Source organism: Spermophilus citellus, assembly GCF_964194105.1.
Source record: "Spermophilus citellus genome assembly, chromosome: 7".
NCBI classification, from domain to species: domain Eukaryota; kingdom Metazoa; phylum Chordata; class Mammalia; order Rodentia; family Sciuridae; genus Spermophilus; species Spermophilus citellus.
The window spans coordinates 51,429,110-51,442,675 of record NC_138188.1 but is presented as its reverse complement, the minus strand read 5'-3'; the positions used below and the strand labels follow the sequence as shown (position 1 = coordinate 51,442,675).

The 13,566-nt window shown below is 43.7% G+C and overlaps 2 protein-coding genes across 2 annotated transcripts in view; one reads left to right on the top strand and one right to left on the bottom strand.

The window, feature by feature from the left end:
• ARHGEF26 (Rho guanine nucleotide exchange factor 26) overlaps positions 1 to 13,566 on the top strand; it is a 103,250-nt gene that overhangs the window by 50,183 nt on the left and 39,501 nt on the right. The gene's annotated exons all lie outside the window — the stretch shown is intronic.
• On the bottom strand, positions 11,067 to 13,389 carry LOC308652708 (DCC-interacting protein 13-alpha-like; the record flags this gene model as incomplete). Its single annotated transcript, XM_081300738.1, is given in 5 exon segments — positions 11,067 to 12,462; positions 12,466 to 12,759; positions 12,761 to 13,000; positions 13,004 to 13,235; positions 13,373 to 13,389. Coding segments are annotated over 5 exon segments (2,163 nt in total). The 3' UTR covers positions 11,067 to 11,082.

Below are 13,566 nucleotides of genomic sequence, written 5' to 3'. Positions count from 1 at the left end.
CTCCTCACCTGGTTGCCGTGGTCTTTCCACCACCTGTGGGAAGATGGAAAGTGGGTCCTGTCCTCGGCACTCCATTACTTGTTCTGCTTTAATAAAAGAAGAAATGGGGTTTATCACTTTTCTCAGGTCACTACAGGAACATGCTTACCCCAAGATCCCATTCTTGTGATCCTTTGCTGACCAGGGCTAACAGCCGTCTCCTAAAGGTCTTGATAAAAGCTGGAGGTGAGGACTGTTAAGGCAGCTTGCAGACGCTGCCCGCAGCCTGACAGGGTAATGTATATAAGGGTTGGAAACGCAGAGAACGAGAGTTCCGTCGCCCTCATGCAGACTGCAGTGTTCCTCTTAGCAGGTAGTGGAGGAACCTGACCTTAGGGTGGTCAAGGTTCCGTTTCTTGGTTCCTATTTCCCCTTTTCTTAAGGACACTGATGAGAGCCGTAGAAAGCATTCCTTTCTTTCTTCAGGACCATTTTGAGGAGTATATTTAAAGAAAATCTGAGGGAGCAAAGATTTGGGGGTTTTGCCTGTTGACCAGGTTCTGACTTGAAAGATCATGGCACTCCCTGGAAGGTTCTTGCAACAGTGCCCAAAGAGAAACGCATGCTTTCCTGTACTGATTTTTTATCCCAGGATGACTGGTCCATGGTGGGAGAGGGGGCTTTGGCATGGAAAGGCTTCTCTGTTGAACTTGACCTTGTTCCAACACTCTGTAAATGCATTCTTAGTGCTGTTTCCAAGCAGCAAGCAGGAATCTACATTTTCCTAGTTTGTTTTTAATTTATAATTTATATGCCAACTGTGTCTCTGAAAGCTTCAAGGCAACTTTGAGTGAAAGATGTGTGCACAGTGAGGCCACTAGGGTGGGGAGAGAAAACAAGGTCCCGGCAAAGAGGGCCCATGTGGTCGAGGGAGGGTGGAACACATCTGGGCCACCCAGGTACAATGGCCGTGGGCCTGGTTGGAATCCCACCCCCTGGAAGGAAGCCATCCTTCAGAAGTTGCAAACCTTGCCCAAATCTTGAGATTTCCAAGAATTTCGGCCAGGCAGTGTCTGGGGGACTTCTTGAGGCGTCAAGCCCCTGAGGCTGGGGTCATAGATGCTGGGAGCAAGAACACCTGCTGTGGCATTCCACTCCCTCCAGGGCCCAGCCCAAGGACCATAGTGGTCCCCAGTGATTATGTTGTCACTGGTCACACCTGGTGGATGCCGCATCGTCTCGTCCTCAGCCCCCATCCTTGGAAGGTGGCACTTTGGCAGTGGGGCAAGGAGGAGTAATGGGGATCTGGGCACTGACTTATATGACATACTTACTGAGTGCCCATTCCTGGACAGGCCCTGGGCATCCAGCAGGAACCAGGCATGCCTGGTGTCAGTCTTCATGGTCATATGTAAAGCTCACAGGGAAGGGAGGATTTTCCCATTAGATGAGAATCAGCACACACAATTATGAATCATAAAAGTGCTCACAGTAACCCAGAGCCCACAGATCATGCATATCCAGACTTCCATGTCTCCCAAGGACTTGTCCATGAGCATGCTGGTAGGGGCTTTTTGTCATTCGTACAGTTTGTCTTGTTTCTGGGAGAAATTAAAGTGTGATGACTGCATATGAGTGGCCCGAAGCAGAAGAATCAGGTGTGCAGAGGTTTCCATGGGAACAAGCCCCTTTGCTTCTTTTCTGTGAAGCAGGTTCAGATGACAGAGACTTTGAATTCACACTGTAAAGCAAACACTCAGTCTAATGGTGTTAAAGTGTCAGGGCCTTTTAATGCTGTTCTCCTGCATCTGTACGATCCGGTCCTGTTTGAGTTCCTTCTAGTGGGGTTCATCATCCTGAGAAGGACCAAGTTACTTGGAGCCTTGACTGATGGGGCAGGGGCAGGAGAGGCCTTTGGTTTCCAGACTTTCTGTCCCCTCAGCTGGCCTTTGGGCTTTGCTGGGTGCCTGTGTGGAGCTGGACTGAAATCTAAACTTTTTGTTGTGAGGTATCACGGGCAAGAAAAGCCTTTGATTCACAGTCCTGGAAATAGCCTTAGCTTATTAGTTGTTCTGCCTCAGTCTCTTCTCCCACATATTCAGGCAGATTTTTAAAGGTTTCAACAGAATGATAACCATTTTTAACACTGACCATCCTAGAGATTTTAAAAAGCAAAATAGGAATGGGAGCTATCTGGACATTTTTGTTTAGAACGATTTTTCTTATATCCTAAACCATTTTAATTTCAACCCTGTCCTTTTATTATCAACCCAGAGAGGTCATTTCAGAAGGAAAGGATAAAGCTGGATGTGAGAAGACAGGCTGCTGAGGAAGAAACCTCTCGAGACCTTTCCAGGGCAGGGTGTGGGATGTTCTGGCTGAGGAGCAGCAGCTGTGTTGTTATGGAATCAACATGTTTCTTACCAGTGTTAGTCTGGCGAAGGATCCTAGGCAAACTCCATCCTGTTCATCATTGGTTTTGATTGATGGGTCCTGGCTTCCCGGGTGCAAATCCTGCCCACAGCAGAGTGCCTTGGTGGGTTCACGAGACCCATGTGAGTTGGTGGTGGGATCTTGTCCTGTGCTTGTTACCCCTGATCCCGTGCAGGAAATCAACTGATGCTGATGAGAATCAACATGACCACCAGAGAACCCCCAGTGAACAAGCCCCAAGTCTCACTTACGCACAGCGGAACCTAAGTTCGTTTGGTAGAGCACAGAGTGTTCTGCTGCTGTTCAGTTGGGATTGCCAGCAGTGCTTTCCTGACTATTTCTGTCTATACTGTGTAAGGCAGCCTGGACCCATGACACCCGTCTGGGAGGTTACGTGTGTTCAGCCTGCTTGTCTGGCAGGGTCCTGTGGCCATCTAGGCTCACAGATGGCACCTTCAGTGAGAACCAAGTTTTGGGGTGCTGTGAGTTTGCTATGGGTGATCTTGGGCTCCTTTCAGTGACCCTGGGTGTACTGGGCAAGCTCATGTCTTCACTGGTGGCCCTCGCCGTGACCGGGTAGGGGTATGAGCCCAACCTATGGTTATTAAGTAACTGATGACTTACTTGGTGAACGGGCCCATCTGCGAGTATTGCATTCTTGGCAAAATCATAGTGAAACAGAGATTTCTGAGCAGGTTTCATTTTTATATTTTTTTCTGTTTCAAACAGAAAATTTGATTTATTCACTTATGCTTTTTCTTATGAAATATTCGACTGTGTCCTACATTCCAGGTGCTGTGGTCGGATCCTGGGTGTGCAGAGGTGAGCAGACACAGGGCTCCCATCCTCCAGAGCTTGTTGAGACACACAAATAAACAAAATCCATCAAGATTTAATGGTGCTCCTATAGGGACCCTGAAGAAGTTGAGGGAGGGGTGTCTGAAGTCATGGAACCTGAGCCCAGCCCAACCCAGAAAGGTTATCGAGGGCTTCTGGGGGAAAGGAGGTGGACTCTAGGACTAGGAGGAGGAGCAGGCCTTCCTTAGGAAGGGGGGTGGCAGGGGCAGGAAGACCAGGATGAACGGCTCCCAAGGATTCCATGTCATGGTGCGCCAACCTTCCATTGCGAGCCGACCTTCCATCGCGTCATGTCAGCCAGGACCAGTGCACCTTGCCGGCCACGGCTCTCCTGGTCCCTTGCTGGGAGGCTGCGCCCTATGTGGTTGTGGACTCTTCTGCCATGGCCTGACCCTCCTGTGCAGGTCCCCAGGCTGATTCACATGACCTCCTTGCTGAGATGACTGCACAGGTGGCCTTATTTGGGGCTGCAGCTGTTATCTTCCTCTCTGTAGTCTAGGTGGAGGTTTGGCCTGGTGACAGATGGGCAGGGTCGGCTCCCCAGTGAGAGCCAGGGCAGTAGGGGCAGCTGGGGCAGCAGAGTGCAGGCTCTGGGCTGGAAAACTGTGACTCTGGGTTCGTGGGGAGGCTTGGTTATGAGAGTTTGGACTAGCGCTCTCCTCGTTGTGGCTTTCTTGTCTGTAAAGTGGGTACAGTGGCCATCCCTTGAAGCAGGCTGGAGGATGGGGTAGGAGGAGACTGGGAAGCATGTGGTGCAGGGCAGGGGCCGGTGGTGGTCAGGCTGGTCCAGCGTGAGCTTCCTGATACCCCCCGCATCCTTGCTGGACAGGGGAGGAGATCCTGTCTTGTTTTTGTCTGCATTGTGTTTTCAGCTGCTTTCTAAACAGGTGGGCTTACTCTCCACCTTCTTAAGAACTGAGCTGTCGAGATGGCTCAGGCGGCTTCTAGTAGCAGGTGGTTGAGGAGAGGTTCTGGGTCCTGGTTCCGGGGGCCGTGATTGCACCTGCTGCCCAGTGTGAAAGCCAGCTACCAGGCACTGGCCCTGAGTGCCGCCATCTTCTGCCTTGCTGGCCACTTTCTGTTTCCCTCAAAAGTGCAGCTCCACATTTAAGGAGCCCCTGGATGAACAACTGCGGAGAGCCTGTGCTCAGGCAATGGGAAGGGATTTGCCTCCATTGCCTTCTCCAAGGGGCCTGGAGCTGAGTCCTCCTGAAGCCCTGCCTCCCGGTGGCGCTGCCCTGGAGAGCCCTGGCCTAGGCAGGCTGCAGTCCTGGCAGGCATCCTCCTGTTGTGGGCATAGGAGCTGAAGAGGTGAGCTTGCAGGATGACAGGTGACAGGGACGCCATGTTTCCAAGCAGCTTTTACTCGTCCTCAGTAGGCCTTCAAGGTCCAGACGTTAGCAATGGGGTTAGAACTTAGAAAAAAGAGAGAGAGGTTGTGTGGCCTTGGTGGTCTGAACCCCTTGGTAGTGTTACAGAGGGGATAGAACACAGCACTGTTCCCCAAGAAAATGCACAGAGCTGAAACATTTACTTCCCTTAAAAGTCACCCCCAAATAATCCCTGTCGCCTCCTAGACTCTTCTGGGGGTCCGCTCAGGAACAACGCTTTGCTTCAGATTTGATTCGATGCCCCAGCTAGCTGGGCCCCTGAGATAACAACACCTCACGCTTCAGAAGTGCCTTCAGCTTCCTTAGTGAAGTATGCAAATTTGCCAAAATAACTAGGAGGTCATTTAACATAGACAGCCTTAAATTTTGTCTTAATTTTGCTAATGTCAACATAAAGGCTAGGTGGCTTGGCTCAGGCCATGCTGAGGTCGCAGCACAGACGGATGCTTGGTTGGTGCCTTGTTTTTAGTCTAGGACTTTGGCAAACCCTGTACAGTGATAAATGAAATTTTCCTTTTGGTTGGAAAAAGCTGCGTTACTGTTGTTCTTGGTCGCGTAGCTGCGTTCCTTCACACTGTCAGCAGCCAGCTATAGGAGAGCCTCTGCAGAGGATACTCGCCTCCAAGACATTTATGTCCCAGAATTACATAATGAACGACCTTATGTTTTCTTCTGTTTTTGGTTTTCTTTGAACATTCTTGTAGAATTCGCATTTAAGAAACCAGTTGAAATTAAAAGAAGTTTCAAGTATTTTGCATTTTTACAAAAATCAGCTAAGACGAACTAGTCCTGGTTACATAGTCCCTAGAATCTCAGGGCCTCTGGCTTCTGACAGATGTGTGTTTTCAGCTGTCCATTAACATCTCCCAGGCAAACTGCTTCCTTCCTGCAGCTTCCTCCTCCTCAGTCCCTGCCTTAGGAGGGGCTCAGTGGCCCCCTGTGGTCTGGAGGGGTAGGCTTGAGAAGCCGAGGACCTCCCTGGACTTTCCACAGAGTGCCTCACAGTTTGTTATGTCACCTCCAAACTCTCGCCCAGCCTTCATCCTCTCTCCTTGATCCCCCACTGCAGGTTTCCTTGTCACCATCCCAGATCAGCCATCCCAGATCAGCCATCCCATGGGCCTGCCTGCCATCTGTCTCATCTACCCAACCCTCCCTGTCCCAGCTCTCTCCTCTGGTGGGGACTTCGTGCCTCCAGAGTTTCTCCTTGTCAGCAAAACCTCTAAAGCCCAGCCATCGCAGCTCTGCAGGCTTCTTTTGTGCCCGTCCCTCTTGCAGTCTCCACCTCAGCCAATGCTTCGAGGAGATCCGTCCTGTGCCATGTGCTCCCCGTCTGCCCTACTCTGCTCCCATTGCTCCATCCTGGCTCCTGGGCCTGGGACCTTACCACACCGTGTTCTGTGCTCTCTGCTCAGAGCTCTGGAGCCTTCTCATATTGCCTCTGGAGCTGCTTCTACTTCCTGAGCTTCAGACACCTCAGGCCCACCCTCCAACAGGTCTACGGGTGCCCGGGTGTCCAGCAGTCCCTTCCTGTTCTGGTGCTGGGTACCCAGTCTATGCACACTCCGTGGGTGCCAGACTTCGTCCACAGACTGCCATCCCTTCAGACGTCAGTTGCAGGCACTGGGTTCCCAGGTTGCCCATGCGTCTGTCCCGCCTCACTTCAAAGTCAGGATTCCCCATCTGTCTCCCTTCCTGGATTTGCTGGAAGCACTCCCAGGAGGCAGGAGGGCATTTTGCTTGCCTTTGCTGTCAGATCATAAAGGCTGTACCTCGGGGACAGCCAGCCAGGAGAGCCATCACACAGGCAGGGTGACTGCAGGCAACCTGCAGATCTCTCCCATTTTGGGGGGGTGAGGGGACAGGCTGGGATCTTCAACCCCATAGTGAGGGCCTCATCTTCCTAGTTACCTACCTCACCTGAAGCTGCTAGGGGTCCCCCGACATCTCCTTATCATACAAGATTCCTTATTGTTCTGGACATTTCAAGGATTTGGGGAACCATGTTCCAAAACCCAAGGAAGAAGAACAAAATTTGCTGAAATTGCTGTGCTGCATCTCAGTAACATCCTGAGCTATAAATGGCTCTAGTCCTCTGCAGCGCCTGGCTGTGTGTCCCAGGGAAAGTGTCATTTCTCACCTGCCTTCTACCTAGTGAACTCACTTCCTCGGGTCAGATCAGCTCCCCTCCCTGGCCTTTTGGGCTCACTGCCGTGTCCTGGTGCGAGGACCCTTGCCCACACACTCGGTGCAGGGGCGGCTCCATCTTTAGCTCCTGCCTCAGAGATTTGGAAACAGACTTGAACAGATAGCTCCAGGAGAAAGTTCATGGTGGCTTCATGTGCAGCAGTCCAGTGGTGACACCCCCTGTGCCGCTCCACAGGTGAATGCACGTTGGCTGTCTATGTGATCTGTATCCTGTGCGTGAGGACACACGTACTAAACCTGGGGGCCTAAATTGCCATCTTTACACCAAATGTCATAACCCTACATTTTGGCCTAAATACAGTGTGAAGACATCTAAATATCATGTGTATTTATTTTATTTCTAGGTATACATGACAGTAGGGTATATTTTGACATATTTTACACACATAGAGTAAGTATGACTTGTTCAATTAGGATCCCGTTGTTGTGGTTGTGTTTGACGTGGTGTTACATTGGTCATGCATTCATATGTAAAGGTAGGAACCGTCTTTTCTATTCCCATTCCCCTCCCCCCTTCATTTTCCTTTGTCTAATCCAGTGAACTTCTTTTTTTTTTTGACTGTACAAAAATCAGACTTTATTATACATTAAAAAATCTAACAACATATTTCCTGAAGCCTTGTCAGCAAATGCCTATTTTGACAAAATGAAAAAATAAGTTCTCTGTCCTACATGTATACCATGGTCACATAAAGGTGAGTTCCTCAAATCCAATTCTAAAGTGAAATGTTAACATGACTTAATGGTACACTGCATGAATTAACTATCAGTGAGATAAGAATTAACCAATTCACTTACATTACAAAAATCACTGAATATACAAAGCAATTTCACACATTAGTTATAATTTAATCCCCAGTTCTTCTATTAATTAAAGTAAATTACTTATGAGTACAGCCACAAGAGATTGGTTAAAAAAGTATACTGTGGTTCCAGTTTCAGATCTTTGTATTATTAATTAATGTAGAACAGAAACTTCATGAAAAAGGAGTAAATGCTAAAAATAAAATGATGAGTTTGTTACAATTGGTATATTTAAATATTCAAAGTACAATTCAACTGAAAGGAGGTTGTCAAAAATCAACATTTATATTTTCATTTTATTCAGGTTGCAAAAGGTTTTGCTAAATATGCTAGATTCTTAGTCTGTTAACATTTGTAAGATGCAAATTTTAAACACTGTGGTTCCTGTATATAACTCAGAATTAACTCAGATGCCTTTATCACAACATTTTATGTTACCTAGGAAATTACACACATCCTATTGTCCTTTTCCCAAAAGTAATGGAAACAACACATTTAGTTTGTGGATCCTGTGAATTCTTTTAAAATTGCACATAAAGTAATCCTTATAGACATGACAAGAACTAGATTAGATTAGTTTTAGGGACTTTGTTCAAGGTACCAGTTTCAGTACCTAATTAGCACATTTTCAAAATTCTAGAAGGATGCACTAATAATTGATTTTTTTATCTATTAATTTCATTACCATACTTACAAAAGCACTGTTCACATAGGAAGCAGAACATATAGCAGAATTAGGCAGGCTTAATTTCTTAATTTCTTTCCTTAAAAAAATATGTGGTTAATGTCTAAAAATCATTAAATATAAATTTATGCCAGAGAAGAGATATCCCCAAATCTAATCCAACTGCCATCGAAGCATCTCAAGAGTTTTTGAAGGGGTTTCAGAGGAGACCAGCTGGAACATTAATATGAAGCCCATGGGCAGCATTCTTTAAATAAAAAGGAGAGCTTATTAAACTCGATGCTTACAGGTCTGCAATAATAGAATAGCTCCTATAGTTTAGTAGTAATGGAAGAGAATTTTCATCTAACATTGCTAAATGTTTTCATGATTTCTATTTGGCACTGGAATGCATGTGTCCTATGGACGTGGGCATTTTTAAAATTTCTTTTAGTTATATATGACAGTTATTGTGGTAATTCTTATGAACATGACTTAAAGGGAACTACACACACACACACACACACACACACACACACACACACAGACACAAAGGAACTATAAGTCTGTCCAGCATCCCTACGTCTACCAATACCCTTAACCTCAGTCTACACTTTGACCCAGAGGGCTAACAATGGGTAGCACTTTGCTACCATGCAAAGGACCAACCAAGTAAAACTGCCTTCTAATGATGACCAACTTCCTTGTGAGGCAACAGATTTCATGTGAACTTAGTGAGGTGCCATATAAAGAAAAGACAATGAAACTGAAAGTTAACCAATCTCAAAAAGGGTCTTAAAAGCAGGAATTTCCATGACCAATCAAGTACTGATCACAAATTTCAACTTTAACAAAAGGAATGATACAATATTTTAAAAGCATTCCCTTTAGTAGGCACAAAATAAACTTAATCAAAAAGTATTCCATAAATGTCTACTTTTTTACTATATGTTTTAGTATCATAAGGCTTTAAGGAGTATTAAATAATCATTACTCCCAGTTGCCACATGGATAAAAATATCATGAAGCTATGTATAATTATCCCATTCCTACAGAAAACAATGTACATATACAGTATGAAATTGAGCTATATTTTGAGAGCTTTTAACAGATGCCATTTCTAATTCAGACCTAAAAAAAAAAAAAAACTACATATCAAAGGACAAAAGAATTTTTCCCTTGTGAAATTAGTATTAGTGGCTAACCTACTGAAAAATTCTAAATGTTTAACTATGTAAGATATTTTACTCAATATATTTAACTTATATGTATATATACTTTTTCATGTGGAACACATGAACATAACTTCTATAAGCCATGTTTAAATCTGAGCAAAGTAAAAGAAATTAATTTCTGAGAGAAGATAGGCAGTAGCGAAATGTTATTTTAAACCTGTAGCAGGCTAAAATCCTTCCTTGGTCAACTTCCCCTACTAGCTATACCAATCATTCAACCTCTTTTCAGTCTTTCATGGAATCATACCTTTTACTCATTTGAAAAGTATTTACAATAGTTAGTGCAAACTATTCTATGCTCATAAATTAGTTATTTGCCTTTGTGGATATAAAGTGATGATTCAGTACTTTATCAAAATATGGGATTATGAAAATACTGGGCATATCAGTCTGAAATTTAAAAGATTACATTTTCTAAACTAAACTCTGGGAATTTTTACTTTTAAGCAATAAACATAATTGGTATATAACTTCTTTTGAAATGTCATTTGAAAATGTCATTTGATTATCAGTAAAAATCATTTTACATAATGCTGAAAATACAATGTATCATCTTCTAACAATATCTTTACAAGCCAGTCCTAATGAACAAAACAGAAATATTTTAATGAATTTCAAAATCTTATTTTAATCATTACTGCTCTGCAGTAATAATTGAAGTCCCAACCTGAGAACTGAGAATATGATAATAAAATGCCAAGGGCTGTATCAATTTTGAACTAAAGATACAAGCTTTTTTCACTACTGGCATCAAGTATAGTACATCAGAGAAATGTGAGCAATCCAAGAAAGTGTCCTGCAATCAACAGTGCCACCTGCCACAAGTTGGAAACCTTAAGTCTAAAATCTCTAACGATTTTATACAAATAATGTTAAAATATTTGCAAATTTGTAGAATTCTCTGTAGAAAGGGGTCACTTAGTTGAACACTTCTTCACTGCCAGCAAAATGTTCCTAATGAAAGGGAGCGAGTATATCCATGAATATATGAATACCTAAGAATAAATTATTTCTGATGGGCACATAGGTAGTTACAACACAAGATTAAAAGTTCAAAATTTGAAGGAAAAAAATGCTTAAGTATAATTCCTCAGCAATCTGTTTTAGGGAAATAAGTTTTGTTTAGACAAGTACAATGTTTTTTAAATATATTTTTTAGTTATAAATGGACATAATGTCTTTATTTTGTTTATTTATTTTTATGTGGTACTGAGGATCAAACCCAGTGCCTCACATGTTCAAGGCAAGTGCTCTGCCTCTGAGTCACAACCCAGCCCTAGACAAGAGGAATTTAATGTTAATGCATACATTATTATTTTTAAGGGAAAATTAAAAACAATGTAAAACTAAATCATCAAGTTCAACATTTTTTTACGTGAAGCTAAAAACAAGCAAATATAAAGTGTAGTCTCCTCCTTGATATTTCAACATAGTTGTTACCTTGTGCCATTTCACCATAGAAATTGTCAATTCCGGAAGGGGGGGGTGTCAATCAAAAAGCAATGTAAGTTTATGCTTCTGACTCTCTCTTCTTTCCTTCTTCTCCCAAATCACTCTCTTCTGACTGGCTACTGCTAAGGACAACAAACTGCCCCTCACTACTGGCTTGGTTTGTTCTACTGGAAGCAGCTATCAACCGACTCTGTTCTTCCAAGTCCTTTTCAATCTGTTTTTGTTTATTGAGTTCTTTCTGTTGCTTCTCTTTTACTCTCTCTATTTCTTTTTGTTTTTCTGATGCCCTACGATCCAGTTCAGCATGCAGAGCTATCTGTTTTGCCAGTCCAACAGAATCACAAATCTTTTCTCCCTCATTGTTTGATTCAAATATATAGCATACTGATGACAGATTACTTTCACTTCTCCCTCCTGATGTCCGGAGAACAAATCCAAAAAGCCGCTTATTTTCCTGGTGTGTAGCATACAAAACTACACAGGGTAATGGAAATGTGAGTCTTGTAACTTGTGTCTGTGGATCAATTAACTTTAAACAATCACAAGTGACTAATAAATGTGATTCTGTCATACGAAAGATGTTATGGATGGCCCAAGCAGCTAAGATTTGGCGCATTGTTTCATAAACAACATCCGGATGATCATCTGACTTCACCTCCATAGAACCAAGGAATTGGACAATAAATAACTGATGAAGAATAGAATCTTCAGTTTCAGATTTTGTACTTCCTCCAGATTCTCCAAATGGATTTGTACGCCTGCCTCCCTGGCCAGAAGTTTTGGCCTGGCCAGGCAGATCTTCACACACAGGAGAAATTATGTCAAACTGTATTGGGGTGTCTGGGGCAACAAGAGAATCTAGAGAAAGGGCAGCCAAATTTGTGGACTCAGATCCTAAAGATCCTGAACTGCTGGTTCGAGCTGTTGGTGGCCGAGATTGTCCTGCTGGCCGCAGACTCTCATGCCTCTGCTGAAAAGAAGGGAAAGGAGTGTCGGCTTCCAGAGCTGACTGATTTACTCGTGCAGCAGTTTCCTCTGGATTTTCACTTAAGTATATTTGTTTAGATATATTGTTTATTGTACAAATCCACTCTTCATGGTCTTTTTTACTCTCTGCTTGCAAAGTTGAAGATTTTTTCCCATCAAAAGAGGTAATCTGAAAACAGTATCGCCTGTCTTCACAGTCCACAGCCATCACTGAACAGTTGTCTATGTCCATGGCCAGGCCTCCTGCTACATCGCCACGGGCTTGACTCATTAAGTTTCCACCCTGCGTGAAGTAAAACTGTCTATCCCAGGTAGATGACACCAAGCCTGTTTTATTTCTAGCATTAAGGTATCCAGCCTTTCGGGTTAAGTTTCGATTAACAGGAAATTTTGTAGGGTCTGGGTCAGGCACATATAAAGGGTCACTGGCTACTTCCAAATCCTCTATTGTCTACTGCATGGTCTCTACATCACTGTCCATTTCCCTGCGAACATTCTGTACACTTGTTCCAATATTAGCTAAAAATTCTTCCAACTGTTCATTGAGATTTTCAGAACCCATCTTAAAGAAACTTACCTGAGCTTGCATGTATCCAAGTAGAGGTTCTAACAATGCTATCTTCTTCTTGTATTGAAGAGTATTTAATGCACAAAAATAATGCATCATGGTCTGGTGCTGTTTTTTTCTGGAAGTATACACATCTTCTGTTACTTCATATTTCACCTTGTCATTTTCTCTTTTTTTTTTTTGACAATCGCCTATATCTGTTAATTGCAGCATCATGATCGTTACTAGCGATCTGAAACACTTCTTTTAATGTCAGTATTTCTTTCAGATCTCTTTCTTTAAACTGGGTAATGGGGAACATCATGGCATCAGCAAGTTGAGTTGAGAGTACAGCATGACAAGAGCTAAGCTCATCTATAACTTTCGAAAACTGTTGTAAAGTAGAGCTCATAACTTCATCATCACCCCCCAATGGAAAACGCTATTTTTCATATTCTTTTAAAAGTTTCGAAGTCAGGTGTGTTGCTGCACTTAATTCATTCTGTGCATCATAAATCCGATGCATAGCTTGATACAATTGGTTCATATAGTTGGAAATAGCTGTAACATCTTCTTCAAAAACGCCTGGTAAAGACCTTGTCTGCGGGCTGTCCTCCAGCGTCTCCTCGATGGGCAGCTTGTCGATCCCCGGCAGAAGACCCCAGTGAACTTCTAATCTTCCCCTCCCTTATTGTGGGTTAGCATCCACATATTTTTATTTTTTTATTCATTCCAATTAGTTATACATGACAGCAGAATGTATTTCGATTCATTGTACACAAATGGAGCACGAGTTTTCATTCTCTGGTTCTACACAATGTCGAGTCGCATTGTTGTGCAGCCATACATGTACCTAGGGTAAAGATGTCCATCTCATTCCACCATCTTTCCTATTCCCACCCCCACCCCCACCCCCCCCCCCCGCCAACCCCTCGCCACTACGGATCAGCATCCACCTATCAGAAAACATATTTTTTAAAAGATGATCTTATTTACTTTGAGAGAAAG